This window comes from Pagrus major, chromosome 3 (assembly GCF_040436345.1).
Source record: "Pagrus major chromosome 3, Pma_NU_1.0".
In the NCBI taxonomy this organism is placed as follows: domain Eukaryota; kingdom Metazoa; phylum Chordata; class Actinopteri; order Spariformes; family Sparidae; genus Pagrus; species Pagrus major.
This window is the reverse complement of record NC_133217.1, coordinates 2775052-2792346: the sequence shown is the minus strand read 5'-3', so window position 1 is coordinate 2792346 and position 17295 is coordinate 2775052. Positions and strand designations below refer to the sequence as shown.

Below are 17295 nucleotides of genomic sequence, written 5' to 3'. Positions count from 1 at the left end.
TGTGCGTTTAATATCAGCTTTTGCCAACAACAGATGTGTTAAAACTTGGAAACTTGAGAAAGATATACTTGAAACTATGGTTTAGGGACATAAAGCACTTGGTCAGGAAAAGATCATGTTTTGGCTCAAAATACAGGTTTTGTGGCCACATCATCAGCTGTCACGGCACTACCACCTCCCTCCTCCTGATAAGAAGGAAGGAAAAACAAGTTTACCGCCACTTGCGTGTCTGTTTTTTAATAATTCTGCCAAGCAGATGCCCCAGGCTGGAGTCTAAAACATTAATATACTGTATATATATACTGTATATATATATATGAATGTCTGATTGCAGTAACATCAGCAAATAGTGGACAGATGCTGTGATTTGTGTTCATCAGTCGTATTTTAACCATCAGTGAACTGTAAAATCACTCGAGGCTGACACTACAACTTTTTCTTCAGTTTTCCCATCCATGTAACACCGTCTCCACCTCCATCTGCTCCGTCGGTCTGCTTTAGGAGTAACAGTAACAGCTTCTCTGAGATGGAGTTTGCCAAAGTTAGTGTTTAGTATTATCAAGATCTTTGTTAGTGATCTCACCACGAACTCAATGAACACTTGCAACTCAGTCCCACAAAACCTCTTAATGCAAAATAAGGACTGCTGGCTGCTGATCTTGTCTGTTTATGACCAGTTATGTAGCATTAATGTGATGACACTGGCTGTTCAACACTCTCTGATGTGTGTGTGTTGGGTTTTTCCTTGGAGCAGCGGCTGGGTCGAGCCTGTTTGAAGCCTCCCGTCTCGGTGAAGCAGCTCATGTTTCTGTGCCATGCAGCTCACTCTGCCTCTCTCCTCCTCTGTATGCCACCATCTCTCCCCTCGCTGTCTCACCGTCTCTCTCTGTGTCTGGCAGTCTCTCTCTCTCTCTCTCTCTCTCTCTCTCTCTCTCTCTCCTCCACCTTCTCCTCTGCTCTTCTGCTCTGTCCGCCTCCTCCCCCACCTCCTGCTGTTTCTCTTCCAGTTCCTTCGCTACTGTCGGGCCTCTGCTTCGCTGCTTTTCTGTACTGAACTGTACTTTCTGCCTGGGGAAAATCAAAAGGATTTTGAGGTGGTAGGGAGGCAGAGAGGGTGGGTGAAGAATAAAAGGGTAGAGGAGGTGAGAGGAAACAAGGGAGCATAGGATAGATATAACCCTGCACTCAGCTGCAGATTGGCACTGGCCGGGCCGAAGGGATGGAGACACTCCTGCCTGCAGGTGCTCTGAGCCTCGAGGCTGAGACTTCTCTGTTCTCTGCAGAGGTGAAACCAGGTGAAAGAAAACCCACTGGAGTCCTCAGGGACCTCCCACATGTCGGGCAGCATCAGGTGCTCGCGTGCACAGGTCACAGGTCACCTCTTACAAAGCTGCTGCCAGGGAGGCCCAACACTTTCCAGTCACGACGGAGGTGGACATGAGTTGGCGCGAGTACCTTTTATGTCAGAGTGCCTCTGGGGGAGTGCACGCCGTGTTACATCTGTACTCACATGGTGGATTTTTTTTTTTATTTCAGCTGCAGCCCGAGATGATTACAAACATTCTGTAATATAATGTAATATAATGGCTCCTGTAGTGTTTATCATCGCGCTGCTCACCTACTGAACGCTCCATCGCTGGATTACAGGAGGTTGCAGCAGAGACCCGCAGTGTGATTATAGAGTAGAAATGTATATCAACACAACCTGGAAGCAATTCAGGTTCAACTCTCCTGTCGATGCTGCATTCACGCTGCAGTTTCAGCCTCTCTGCCTCATCATGTCTGCTGGATCGTACTGTTTGTTTGCAACGACAGCAGCAGTCACTGTTCACATCCGCCTGCATATCAACGAGGCTGTGCATCCTCCCCTCTGGCGTACACTGCATACTATAAGGAAAGCCAGGTTTTTTCTCTCAACCAATTAGTGAGCTGACCATTTATTTTTAAATTCAGAATGAGCCCACCGGTTCCCCTCTGGGAGCTGAAGCCACAGTGAATCAACAGTGCAGTGGAGACTGACTCTCCAGTCGGCTGCAGCTCCGTCAGCTCTCACTCTGAAGAAAAGCTTCTGCTCGACGCCTCTTACAGAAATGTACATTTTCAGAATACAGATAAAAATACTTAACATCGTTTTTCATTTACAGTAGCAGGGATAAGAGCTCATGTACTTATGATTAGAAAGCAGAATATGATAACTGGAGTATGCATATAATCTATAAGCTGCTTTATTAATTCTCCTGCATTTGATACACACCTTAAAACCAACATATGACCGGACCAATGAGGATTAAAGGCTCAACTCATGATGGTAAATACAGTAGAATAGTTTTACTGTCCCGACTCTTACAACAGATTACGAGGGGACTGTGTCTGACAACTTTTAAAAAAAACTTTATTGAATAATCAATAGTGCATTAACAATGTGTTGCCAGTACAGAAAAGAGACAGGTGTGTGTAAGAAGAAGACGGAGACAAAAACATCAAAATAAATAAATCAAATAATCAAAAACCAAACTCACGCTCACCCCCCGACCCCTGACCGCCTTTATTTAATATGAGTCAGAGTGAAATGACAGACTCAGAGACTCAGAGACAGATGAACCAGTAGACAGACATACCAACTCCATTGGTTTATGATTGATGTGTACAGATCGTTATTTGTTGCTTGTCCTGCCAACAAATCAAGTCATCGTGACGTTCCAGCTGAGCAGTGTTGTCTTTGTTTCAGTGGTCAGGTTGATGAGTTTGGCGTTGTGGCATTTATGTTGGCAACAAACTGGGAGATGATTTTATTGGAACTTTCCCAAACAGACAGTTAAACCATCACAGCGTCTCTACGCAGTGACTGACTCCGTCTCTCTTCTTTCATTCTTCACGCAACTAATTCCACAACTTTTCATGTGTAAAACCAGGTGCGACGCAACAACGCCTTCAAAGATGAGCTGTCAGAAAGTGTGTCAGGTACAACTAAGAGGTATTTGTACTTTACTTAAAGCCCCTTTTTCGAAAAAGAATATTCTGAAGTTCGAATGAGACTCAAAAATCAACTATCTTACTGATTGGAAGTATTTCCATTTTAAGCTTTTACTTCCATTTACCACATTTTCAAAGCCAATATTGTAATTTTTTGTCGATAACTTCAGATATTTGTTACCACATAATTACTAAATACTTATGATGTATTATTTGAGTTACACTATCCAGCAGTAGATAAAATGATCTCCACATTTGCCAGCGACAATCATTAATGACATTGATTGATATTATTATTTGATGTTAATACTTTTGCACTCTTAGACTTTGAATGATGATCTTCACTTGTATTCTCACGCTGAGGTATCGCTACGTTTACCTACAGATAAGATCTGAGCACTTCGACACAGAATCTAAATGACTGTCTTTCTTTTTTTGATATGGAAATGTGATATATTAGTACTTTAGAAGTCTTTAATTGTGCTCTTAGCTGCTTACTCCCTGCAGTAACTGGAGCTTATCTCTTTTTTCTGAGCTGGGTTCTGCAGTGTGTGGAGTTTTGAAGTCTGATTGCGGTTGATTAAGTGTTATTTGAGATGTTGTTGAGGTTTTCTCTCAGCGCCGTCGCCTCTGTGTCTGGGATGGTTTCATTATGAAGCTTTGATGTGCTTTTTGGTCCCGACGCTTTTAAGGTAGATATTTCATTAAAAGACATCAAAGATAAAGCTCTCTCTCTCTCTCTCTCTCTCTCTCTCTCTCTCTCTCTCTCACGCTGCTTTTGTCTTTCTTGGTTTTAAAAGTATTCTCAAGTATTTGTCCTGCGATGTCGACACTCTTTCAGCGTCTCTCCCCTTGTATTTTGTCTCCTCCTGCAAACCTCCCGCTGTTGTGTGGCACCAGAGTGCAGCTGAAGACGTGGAAGAGCGTTTTTTAGTGAATCCTGCTCTTTATCTCATCTCTCCCTCCCTGCATCACCTCCTCTCGGCTCTTTGTTTCTCCCACCTCTCGGTCTCTACACCCCCGATGTGATTTCCACTCATATCAACAGAAATGTGTTTTGTCTTGGGTCCCTGATGTTTGTTCCCTGCAGTGAAGGTCTCGGCTCTACCTCCACAGCTCTGATTGCCCGATTTCCTTTTTTTCCCCGAGCTTTTTTTATTCTCTCATTTGGTTTTTCTCTTTTTTTTCTGAAACGGCACAAATAGCTTGATTTCTGTTTTAGTAAAAGTATATATTTTAGATAATAATGGGGTGTGTTTAAGTATTACGGTTGTGTGTTGAAACATTATAATTTCAATTAATTGAAACAACCCAGTGGGAGTTACTGATGGTGTTGTGTGGTGAGACTGTGGATGGCGCTAGTGAGGCCATTAAAATCAAAAGAGTTAACTGCTTTGGGAGCAGGGTGAAGGTTAGTTGTCATGATTTTAAAGAAACAGGGTTAATGCTCTGGGTTCTGATGGCTTTTGCAGGACATTTCAGACTCAGATAGTCAGGCTCAGCTCACTTTCATTAGCCTAAACTTGGATGAGGTATGTTTGGTTTAGCTCAGCGTCCAACGGCTTCTCCTCAATTCTTTTAGCTTCAGCCGTACTCACATCAGCCTCTGCTGTCCGCTCTCAGCTTTCAATCAACTCTTCTGAAAGTTTATTGATTTAAACACAAAGCAGGGAGATAATTAGCCGACCTCTTCTTACCTTTAAAAAAGCTGTCAAAATTAGCAGCCTCTGTAAAGAAAGACTTCACTTGACTTTAAGTAATAATAAAATGGGCATCATTATCATATAAGAGCAGCTTAAACACACAGTATGTCATTTCTGCTGCTCGAGGTCTCTCAATCAAAACAAAACAGAAAGATATAAGCAGTGTGGGATCATGGGAGTTTTTTCTTCTTTGTTAAGCAGCCACCATTACTGATAAAATGTTAACAGACGAGGTTTGAAAGTTTCATTCACTCTGTTTTTTCTCGTTCCTCATTCTCTGACTTGATGTTTTAGCGACAGGTGACCACATGAAAAGCAGCATTACTTGAGGGAACTTGTGGATTTCTCTCGGTTCGAACATTTTTAGAAACTACACTTACTTATACTTTGCACATCTATTTCATAAGGCAAGTGAGGGACGAGTAGATCAGGAGGATTTTACTTTCAACTCCTGGGATAATGCATGTACACAGCTCAATAAAATATATATATATTACAAAAGTCTGGTCGATTTTAGACATTTTGATGCAGAAATGTTTACATATGATGTCTTTAAATTAACGTGCATTACATATTCATTTGGAAGAAGCCTTTGTCCAACATTGAATTATACAAGACACCAACTGCATCCAACCAAATGCATATAGTTGAAAGTAATAAGCTACACTCCAGTGGACAGTTAGTGTAGCACATTAGCATGGTCACAGACCTCTGAACTGTCGCTCGCATGATTCAAATGAGGCTGGTGTTGGGCCCACTGATGGATGACTCCAGTGGTGGGAGGAACAGTCAACCGATCAGAGCTCAGATGACTAATAAAGGGGACTCATCTTTCTACAGTACACAGCTGCCTCACTAAGCTACATCCATGAAAAATAGCATCTGGAAAATGGTGATTATTGTGGATGAGAGCGATATATCTGCTCAGGGTGTTGTGTTACATGCTCTGATGAACCGCTAATGCAGCTCCTGCGTTTACTGAAGTTGATGTAGGTGGAACTGAGTCATGAGGGCAAACCAAAACAGAATAAATCCCCCTAATAACAAGAATTCCAGTATTATTCATCTGATATCAGGATGAGTAGATGAAATATAAACAGAAAGTTCAGTCGGAGTATCAGGCTCGGCAGACACAGCAACTTTTCATAAATGTTTCAGTTGATTGTTGTACCACTTGTCTTCCACAGTTGAAATTGAACTACTTTTGCAGGACATGGTGCCTTAATAACCACACAGAGATACCGGCACACCTGTTTCCTTTTCCGCTTACATGGTCTCCATCCATGAAATAACTTCACTCTCGTGTCTCCTCTCACAGGTACTTCACCAACATATCCATCGGTGGGCGGGACTATTCCTTCAACAACGACGGCTACCTGTCCAAACCGCTGCTGGATGTCATCTCCTACACCAATGGGAGAGGCTGGGAGGAGGTCAGTACGCAGCTGTGCAACTGGCACTAATTATCACAGCGCAGCGGCTAGACTGGCTAACTGCAATTTCACAGCCCATCAAACATGCTAACTCATCACTGCTCAGTTTCACCTTTCTGCTATCTCACTGTCTCTCTCTCTGTCTCTCTCCCTCAGATGTAATTACTTTCACCCAAAGCTCGCTCCACTCCTCCTCCTCCTCTCTTCTTCACCCTCCACTCTTTCGTTAGGGTTTGTCGGCCTTGTTAGCCCGCGCTAACTCACAGTCCAATATTCTCTCTGTCAGGGGCCATGTGTAGCATTTGTACAGTAATAGCTCCAAATCCAAGACGCTGCCCTGTGAGGGCACTTTCAATTCCTCAGGTCTTCGTTCGACCTGAGAAAAACAAGCAAACCTTTTTGCTCTATCCCGCTGTGTTCCATTTGCTCCTGACCTTTCCTGACTCAATATGTTTACTGGTGAGTGCAGACTTTAAGGCCTCGCTCGTCTTAAGGACGATAACCAAAAAAGGAAAAATCGACCTTTGGGGGAAAAAAAGAAAGCATTGTATTAAACATGCACCATCTCTATGAGTCCTTGAGTTTCAAAGTGTTAGTTCTTCACCTTCTTGTCAAAGCTGAACTTCCTCCTGAAAAGGTGCAGTGCTCAACAGTTTATCAGCTCGGCGCTGGAAGAGACAGATGGATGAAGGACACAGATTAAAGTGCATTAAGCTGGATTTAAGCAATAAGTAAACTCAATTATTGCCAGAAGTTAATCTGAGCAGGATTTATTACACCTGTGTAATTATGTGGAGGCCCCTGTCGATGTATCTTCGCTCCGGGGCTGTTTTTCATGGTTTGGGATAGTTTCAGATGAGTTACATCATACTGCTACATCCTCAAATGGTATTTAGAGCGATCGTTTTCTTCCAACATTGACAACATTTACATGTACACTGAGGCTCAAAATTGAAATATGTCAAAATGTGGGACTGTCGGGCACAAATGAGCCAGAACAATGTAACGTTAGCTAGCTGAGACATCAGCAAACTAATAGGGAGTATTTTACGCTTGTCATACACTGAAATGACGGAGATTTCTTATAACCCTTGGTTTGAACGTGCAAAACAGAGGGGAAGGGCAAAGTGGCGGAGACAAGGGGTGGATCGTGATCGGGTTTAATAGTCCATTGTTCAGAAAATGACAATATTCCCAATTTGAGAAGGGGGTTTAACCACAGGTTGTAACATCTAGCCAACAGTTTGTAAGGGTGGAGATGTTTTACTGAACGGAAAGTCCACAATTCTGGTCAGAAGGACAAACACACCTACTTTCAAAAATAATAAAAGACTTGGATATCAACAGGTTTTGGGATAAGCATAATTATCACAATGACATTTTCAAGAGGGTGGTTGAAGGGCTTTTTTTATTCATGGCAAAAACTGAATATTTTGTGCATGTAAATATAGTAATTATGCCATCAAACTGGGGAAGCCCCTTTTCTGTTTCGATTTAACAAAGCCAGATGGATAAAGAAAGGGTTCAAAGATAACCAGAAGAGTAGAGACTGTTTCAGATTGATAAATTAATGCTATCGTTTCAGAATAAGATGAATAATCACAAATTGACACAATGTTCTTCACTTTTGATTTAATCCTAAAAAGCAGAATGGCATACTTTGATTACAACAAGCTTTTTCTATTTGGCAGATTACACGATCAGACAGGCTGCAGTGTCTTAACATGTATAAGGTGAACAATCAATCAGAAAGGAACTACTGTAGTAAGACTAGTAACATTACAGCAGTTTCTGCTCGACACTTTTGACCTAAAAATCTCATTTTGCCGTTCTTCTGTCACCAGCTTCAATCCTTCTGAGTGTCACACAGCGAATCTTTGATCTGAATCGGCCTCTAAATCCCCCTTTTTCAGTTGTCAACATCCATGATAAAACACATTAACTTGTCACTGCACTGCATAATGTGTCTCCCTCTGGACTTTCTATAAAATTCTGACTTACTGTTGGCAATTTGCATCTGAAAACCCTTCGACTGAATGCTGCTGTTTGCAGAGTTTCATACATCATGCATGCTTATGATCCAAAATTGACCCCGATCTTGTTTTGCAGAAGATGAACACGCCTCGGAGCAAGATTCAAATCAGGGGAAATATTAAAGTTACTGGTGATACTTTAGTTTAAAATCTGACAAATCGGCAGCGCTCATGAAAAATAAAAAGCGCTGCCTCTTATCGTTTGATTGCGGAACAAGGGGCATTTATTTTGGGAGCGTGTCAGCTTTTTTATTCATGTCTCACTCAGTCTTTCCTTGAGTTCAACACATCCAGGCTGTGATTCCTCTGGCAGTAGTTAACCTTACAGGAGAGCAGAGAGGTAAAGTAGAGCCTGGTGCAAGAAGCAGCAACACATACTACTCCGTCTGTGGGATTCATAGTGCCATTTTACCATTTTCTGGCTTTTGATGCACCTCAACATTACTCTATTGAATTCATACTGAATGAAGACTGAGATACTGACAGAGGAGATAGGTTGCTGTCTTGTACTCCACAGGTTTGGAAAGATAGAGGAGGAAAAATTGGCTACAGCAGGCAGAAAAACTGACAGATAAGGGTTCACTTTGCACTGCTGCTCTCTAAAGATGGCTCCTCTTTTATGTCTGACATTCGGGTGAGACGAGGAGGAAGTCATCAGGATACCCATGTCATGTTTCAAAAAATGAAATCCCGCTGTAGGATTTAACAATATTTATTCTTTTTACAGTCTTTATGATCCCTCTCTGGTTCATAGACTTTTAAAAGGATGAGAGCACTAAAAATAAATACAATGGACTGGACTGTCATTTAACATTTAGTCCATTTCTTTGAGCCAAGGACTCTCATATTTAATGGACAAAGGCCTTAATTCAGCCTCATTTGAAGTGAATGTCGTACGGCTGCTTTTGATCTGCGGGATAATGGCCAAGCACAGGATAGACAGTGCGCTACTCCTCCCTGAGAGACCAGCACTTGACCCTAACTGCCCAGTGGTTCTTTCCAACCTCATTTATCTGAACATCCCATTTCCCAGGCGTATATCTGCTGAATTAACCTCTCCTGAACTGAATCATGAAGTGCATTTGCCGTGCACAGCAACCTTTAGGGCAGCGGAACGAGCGCTGGCTGTAGTGCTCGTAGGGAGATCTGGTACTGTATTTGTCAGGACTCTCAGAGGCAGAAAATTCACAGAGAGATGAATGTTTGGTCCAGCAAAGAATTTGGTCTTAAGGCAAATTGCATGCTTTTGTAATTTCCTCCTGCCTCCCTACCTTCCTCTACCAGGAATTGGAATAACTCTAGCCACACTTTCCTGCTGGAGTACCCAGCAGACGGTAAAGAAACATACACAGCTGTTACCAATTTTGTGTGCCACCAATATATCACACTTTATCAGCAACAAGTAACTACAGGGTTACGAAAACATCATGGTTTGGCTTAAGATAGCCTGTTTTGGCTGCCACAAAAACAGCAGAAAATGTCCTTCAAAAACACACCTTGTTATATGACCACAAAAACGGCTGAAGATGGTCCGCCTTCACGTCAAAAATGGTCACCACAAAAACGTCTGGAAATCTCCACATGGAGTCGAACTGCGTTTACTTGGCAGCCTTTGACTTGTACTAACAGCATCACCTCCCCCGCCACCTCCAAATGTGAAAGTCAGCTTATATACATATAACAATGTCAACCTTTGACGAGTCTCTGGTATGCAGAAACATTAACTGCTAATATTTATCCGGGCTATCCGGCTGTGATAAAAGGATGTTGTTTAAACGATTTGATGCCATTTTTTCCTGCATCAAACTATGTTCTCGTTAGGTTGTTATTATGTGTAACTGCGCTTCAGATCATACTGGAAATTATGGGGTTCTTTCCTGTGTTGATTTTTGTTGTTCTGCCGCCAACTGAGCCTTCTTTCACACAAGCTTTTGAACTCATCTCTCCTGTTTGACGTCTGTGAGTTTTATTAAGTTAGATGTTATGTGATGCAACCATACAGCAAGTCGTCCTCCATTTGTTTGTTGTTCGAGTGTAAGCAGAGAAGTACACAGTTGATCAATGAGCGAATAAGACAAGAAAGCTGCAGCGTCTTTTTAATCATCATGACAAGAGAGCTGGAATCCTAAAGCACACAAAGCTGAATCCAATTTCAGTTCAGTTTAAAGACGCAGAAAGGATTTTACAACCTAACAACACAGAGTAATCACAAAGTATGTTTAGGAAGAGTTTAATGGAGATTTGTTAATCGATTACAATAATTCAGCAGGTACTTCACAAGGAAGGGAGGCTTTAAAGATCAATTCTCGTTCTACACTTTTCAACCAACTGTAGTTTCTGATAGAAGACTCTTCTACAAGCAAATAACATGAAAGAAAACTATTCATTCTCAAGTTAAAATCTTGACTGAGCAGTGAGTCAGCTTCTGCAGTATTTTACCTCCTTTCTAAGTTTCTGTTTGATATTTTTTCTGAAGGTAACTGTTGCATTGGGTGACCATGGTTGTAGATGTTATACACAGTTTTGTTTAAAAAAGAGGATCAATATTAAAACCTTGTTTTTTGTAAAATATCAGAATATCATGGAGACCAAGTCAGGTTGCAAAAAAAAACAGAAGATGGATGAGCCAGCGTGATAATGGTTACAATGATCAATGATAACACACATAATCAGCAGAGATCAGACATAATCTAAGACATACTGTATATTAAACACATATATTAAATTGAGCAGCTTATCTTCTCATTACATCACATCATTAAAGCTGCAGTGTGGAAGGGGTTTTTAAATTGGTGTTAAATGAGCAAAGTTAATCCCTATAATACAACGTTTTTGGAGTATGCTAATTTGTGAAAATCCCGTCCATTGCTCCACATTTTTTAATCTGGAGCTAAGCCAGAGGGTGCGACCTTGGGTTTTTAAACTGCCCATAGCTAAGTCCACATCAAGTGCTCGTTAAACTCAAGTTTTCATATTTATCAAGAATAAAACAATTTGGTAGCTACTACTTGAGCCGGATGCTAAGCCTGGTTGAGGCTGGACCCTGAATACTGGTGGTACATGTGTGTGAGGAACAACCTTTTGAGGTCAGTGTTGAATCAAACTATTAAACAAACTTTATTTGTTCCGATTCAGTTGCCACCATTTTTTTGTCCTGCTCTTTGAGCTATTCAATTTCAGCAGCTAGCTGGAGTTTAAAAGGCTTTTGTGGCAATTTGATACTTCAGTTGTTTACTACAATTTGCAACTGTTTTACACGCAGTGAGTGAAAATAGAGCCAGAATTCACTTAAAAGTAGTAATGAATCCACTGCTGGCAGGAGTCGCTTGGATGAATGCACACCTATTGACACTTAGCCGCCCATAAAATGGATGCCAGTCCCACAGTAATTATAACAGGTGAGGGCGGCTGTGTTTTCATTCTTTCTGTTGGATTCTTGGCTGCAACTCCCAGTGGTCCCCCCCCCCCCTGACATTTTAATACTGGAGTTAAGACTGGAGCAGTCAACTTTAACATTCAGGAAAACAACAAGGTCGGATACGTGTATTAGTTCTATCGGTACTTAAAGAGCCTTGACTCTTCCTCGGAAACAGAAGGAAATACCGAGTCTGAGCAAAATAATAAATAATGAAACAACTGAGAAAGACAGAGGCAGACTGAAAGTCGAGACGGACGAAGACTCACAATAAAAATGAACAAAATTTCTCATTCCTACTCGAAACTTAAGGTCTCAGGGGTACAGAGGCCAAAAAGTGAGCACAATAAATCAGCCAGATACACAATAACATGATAGTGGTGGGGCATGTCAATCAGTCCAAATCATAATGGCATAGAAGTAAATATTTCTTTATTGTCAAATTAATTTAACTTTTACAAAAGAACCAATAACAACAACAAAATAGAATACACTGAAGAAAAGTCTAACTTGGGGGTTCTGATGTCTTGTTTTCAACCTTTATAATCAAGTAAACTGCTCTCCACATCCTCCTACTGCATACAATCATCGTAATGCATTTAAAGGGCTACTGCAGCAAATTAGTTTTGCATTTTAATTAGGTTAGAGGACTTGCAAGAAGCAGAAAGAGGGGAAACATGCCAAAATCAAAGCAGCATAGGCCGAGAGACTAGATATGAAAACACTTGATACAATTCCCATAATGCTACTTGTAGCATCAGTCATTAGCGTCTCTTCCTGAGTACTGTGAACTGATATATTTGTAATATTTGCAGCATGCCCTTCAACTATAAGCGATCCAAAGATCACAAATTATAAATAAGGAAAAAAAGGAAAATTTGCATTATTTTAAGCTTATATACTGTGAAAATTTGTACTTGATAAACAAAATCAAGGTTGCATCTACAGAGGCAGACGTATTCACAGTGATTGAAACTGACACTAAAAACTTTTCTAAAGAACATTGTTTAAAGTACTTTTTGTTATGAATTAATCCGTTCTGCTAGCTTCTCAAGGTAAACTACTGTAACAGTAATTCAGCATGTTCCTCGGAGAGAACAGTTCTTACTGTTGCCATTTTCATCACTGAGTGTTTATTCTTCGTATGAAAAGGTCCTCTGGTACTCAGATAGTGATGGGTTTTAGCTTTGCAGCAGCAGCAGCAGAGATTTGTTTGTAACAAACAGAAGAGGAGCTGCGTAACAATGAACCATCGCAGCCACGGCAGCAGAACAGAAAAGACAAATATACAGAAAATCAAATACTCCTCTCAAAGTGATGGATTCTGTAAAGCAGCTACTGGTTGATTTGGGATGATTAATATTGAATTATTGACAGATGGAGGGTAGCAGAACAGATTATTGATCATACAGAACATTTTGAGAGCAAAAATAAAGTAATGGACATTATTTATTCTTCCAGATGGCTCATCCCCAACTATCGAAAGCAAGTTAGGCACATTTCGATTGTGCCGGAGTTTCCTTTGGTTTTTCACTGCAACATTTTGGCAAGGCGGTCAATAAACATTTTATAGAATCTTTGCTGATTGTAATATATGAATATGATTTAAAAATATGTATTTTAAGTTGGATTTAATATTGGTGTTGTTACTGAGCCTGAACATTTTGATAAAAATACCAAGGTCTGTCTGAGCTCCATGGTAGCAAAAACCAGAAAATACCAAATCATGCTATTTTCCTGCCTTTCTGCTGACCTGAAAATCCAGGGATTCAGCCCCCGTCTGGTGTGTGTGTGTGTGTGTGTGTGTGTGTGTGTGTGTGTGTGAGAGAGAGAGAGAGAGAGAGAGAGTGAGAGTATGTGTGTGTGTGTGGTCTTGTTTTTCTATATTTGTGGTGTCCAGAAACTGGGAGCCCACTCACGGTATGGGGTCCGACAGTTTTGTGGGGACCAAAACGCTGGACCCCACAACGTATATCATTTGATTTAATGGTTAAGACTTGGGTAAAGGTTAGTGTTAGGGAAGTAGTAGTTAGGGTTAGGCTCCAGAAAATGAATATGTCTATTTAGTGTCCCTGCAAGTGATGAAAACAAGGATCTCTGTGTGTGTGTGTGTGTGTGTGTGTGTGTGTGTGTGTGTGTGTGTGTGTGCATTTAAATGTCTTTTTTGTGTTTAAAGAGCAGCGGAAAAGCATTTATCCCAGTTAATGTAAAACAGGTTAGAGGGGTAAACCGAAGGACAAATGAGCATAGAGGAGCAAATTATCATATTGTTCCAGGATGAACTGTTGGTTCTGGCTATTATTATTTATGCAGCAGAGAGAGTGAAAGAGGAGAGCAGCAACACAGTAAAAAAAAAAAAAAAAGGAGGGAAGGGAGACAGAAAGTGCATTAAAGATACAGTGGGTCTGGTCCAAAGTGCCAGGTGCTGTGAATTTGCTATTTACAGCGCTCTCTTGTTTGTATCTCAGGTCCTTGTGTTAATGTATTAAAGTGGCCAACATGAATAATCATGAATGTTGGTGTGTGTGTGTGTGTGTGTGTGTGTGTGTACGTGCACCTATTTGTATTTTTCAGTGTGTGTGGGTTGATGTGTTCTCATGACTTGTTTATATGTGTGTCTGTGTGTATGCATTTGTGCTGGTGAAGTGTTAAAGTATTAATGCTCACGTCTGTTCTTTTGTGAGTACTTGTGTCAATCACGTTGCGGGGACATTGTTTTCCACAGTACATTATGGGGACTGACCTCACATCTGGGGACAAGGTGCTGGATCCAGTTGCACCAGCTGTTTTTGTATTTTCAAACATAGACTAGTGATAACATAAGAAACTGGAGATATGTATTAAAACTACCAAATTTTCCATTGTATACATTCAGGTTGGCTGGTGGGAGAACGGCCACCTGCGTCTGCGTTACCATCCGTGGTCACGTTATGGCTCCTTCCTGAAGCCTTTGGATGACGCCCAGCACCTCCGAGTGGTCACTTTGGAAGAGAGGCCCTTTGTCATCGTGGAACCGGCTGACCCAGGCACCAGCTCCTGCATCCGGGACTCTGTACCCTGTCGAATGCCTGTCAACACCAGGTAACACGCCACAGGCTTCAAGTTTGGAGGAAAAAACATGGAGTTGTTTCACCTCGTAAAATATCCAGAGATTTCACACTTGTACAGCTATGAAGTCCCATGAATGAACCGCCATTCTCCTCTCTACTCCACCCGACACGGACTTTAGCTCTTTATAATACGTTCATCTGTTGTTCCTGTCATTTTTACCCCTGCAGGTACTGTACCTTCATACACACATGTACTTTTTGCCTCAAGGTGAGGCAAACTGTCACACTCACATGCCGACCACTATTTGATTGGCAGTCTATTGATTGGTGGTGAAACTGGGGTGCAATATTACACTGCCTTCCAAAACATACAGCACATGGTCAAAGGAAATTGCATTCTTAGTAACAGAAAGTATTCCTTCAGATTTGCCCAGCAGAGCTCCTTTGGTGTTACAAAAAGACAGCTTCACAACACTAGCTTTGGTTCTTCTTGGCTTTTAATGACAGCCAGTCTGTCTATTATAGCCATCAAAGCAAATCAACTGTCATCTGCACACATCTGTACAATCCATTTTGATGTGACTCATTGAGAGGATGATGAGAGTTTTGAAATCATTCAGAAAAAGCAAAAATAAGAGAAAAAACAAAAAAGAAGGAATTTTGCAATGAAAGTAAGCATTAACAACTTGTTTTTGTAACTCCCCCCAAAAAAGTGGCAGGTCAGAATGCCCTGCAGTTTATTATGGCCACAAGCAGACAGAAACAAAATAATATACTGTATCTGTCACATTTTTCTGTCCGAGAATGGACTGAAGCAGTTTCGGATAAAAGAAGTCGGTTTCGTATAAAAGTGATTTCTAGCCTTGATGTCTCCTCTTGGTTTCTCCTTTAAACCCTTATCAGCCTGTAAACCTCAGTGGAAAGTGGGAAAAAAGTTTCAAAAACTAGTTCAATAGAAAACATCCTGAAACCAGAACTTCCCCGCTCTGATCTTTTGTGAAATTGAAATGTCTGGCCGAGCATCCGTGACCGAGACATTAAATCTTTACCATCTGCAGGTGCAGTGTCCAGGGAGGGGTAGGCTTAAAGAAAGCCTCCCTGTGTGGGATCAATAGATTGAAACATCACAAACTAACTTAATCATCTCAGGGAGGAAATTTCCCCCCAGCAGCTTCACATTAAAAAGTTACATGGTGCCACTGAAAAGCATGCAAATAAGAGACAACGCACTCAACTCACGTACACAGCTTCAGTACAGGGTGCTGAATCCCTCTTGTAGTGAATAAACAGAAGAAAAATAAAGGACAGCACTCCCATCAAACTGTCTATTCTTGCCACATGGACGTGTCGGGCAAGACGACCCTTCGTCAGTGTAATAATCATAAATTATCAATGTACTTTTAATCATGGAGCAAAAGATCCCTTCTGCATCACTATGACTTTACATAAATAATAATAATAATAATTATGATAATGATGATGTATATCAAACCATAGGAACAACATGATACTGGTTAAATACTGATTTCTAATAACTGATATAATAACTAGAATCTGTTATCAATTATTCTCCTGTTTTATGTTTTTATAAGGTTCATTGGAGAAATAATTCAGGGTGAGAAAGAGAGACAGAGCATGTGTGTGTGTGTGTGTGTGTGTGTGTGTGTGTGTGCATGTGTGTGTGCGCTCTGGGCTCCTGCTCTATCCCAGATAAGCTTCCTTCCTGCCAGCACATGACCTGGCCAATAGGAAGATAACGAGTTCATCCTCCATCAATTTTATTGGCTGAGACAGGCGTTTTGGTCTCTTGTTAATCAACCGACTTTGACCCCGCGTGTCTCCCTGTGGTGCTCGTCTTTCTTTGACATCTTTTTCTATTTCAAAAATTAAATGACTTGTATTTTTTTTGCACTGCTCTGTTTAATTGATTTGCTGTCTTTGTTTTACCTGACACCGCGCGTGTCCTCTGATGTTGCGAGATGTGTTATTGTTTTTATTTCCTCCTGTCATCACAACCAAGGTCATGATTTGTTTGTTCAGTGTTTGAATTAAACATGCATATAAATTACTGTTACACAACCAGGCACTTAAACCTAAGAGCCTTTTGCTATAAATATTTACCACTTTTGATGAGGACCACAACATGCACGTGCTGTGTTTTAATCTCAAACGATCACTTACCACATGATAACACAAAAAAACCCTACTAATCTCTTAGGCTTCAAATGACCATGTAACTGAGTTCACATATTGTATAAATCCAAACTTCCAGGCATCCTGTGCAAATGTGCAGAACTGAAATGAATACCCTTATAATAAAAAATACAATATAGCAGACTTAACAGATTTACCTGCTTTCATCTTTTCTGTGGTGACAAGAAACGTTATGACATTATGCATCCGCTTACAGTTACTAATTGGCATATGATAATGTCCGCAGTGAAACATTGTGATGGGGGTGACATCATTGTAGAGAAATAACTATGTGTTTCTGAATTTAACATAGTGTGACCCCTCAGAGTTGACTTAAGGCAGGAGGTAAAAGTGTCTTCAGAATCTTAAAACAGTTAGCTGGCTAGCTATAATGAGAAAGCAAAGTCAAGAAATTGTTTCTAACGGCATGATTGAGAGAAACACACTCACAGCGGCCCACAGAAAAGAAAACACTTATAAAACAATAACGAACCA

General features: G+C 40.9%; 1 protein-coding gene across 1 annotated transcript in view; it reads left to right on the top strand.

Moving 5' to 3' along the window:
* The window catches only part of grin2da (glutamate receptor, ionotropic, N-methyl D-aspartate 2D, a), a 126492-nt gene that overhangs the window by 49804 nt on the left and 59393 nt on the right, over nt 1-17295 (top strand). The window contains exons 7-8 of the mRNA XM_073463685.1: nt 5995-6109; nt 14433-14638. Coding sequence (XP_073319786.1) covers nt 5995-6109; nt 14433-14638 — 321 coding nt within the window. The remainder of the gene's footprint in view (nt 1-5994; nt 6110-14432; nt 14639-17295) is intronic.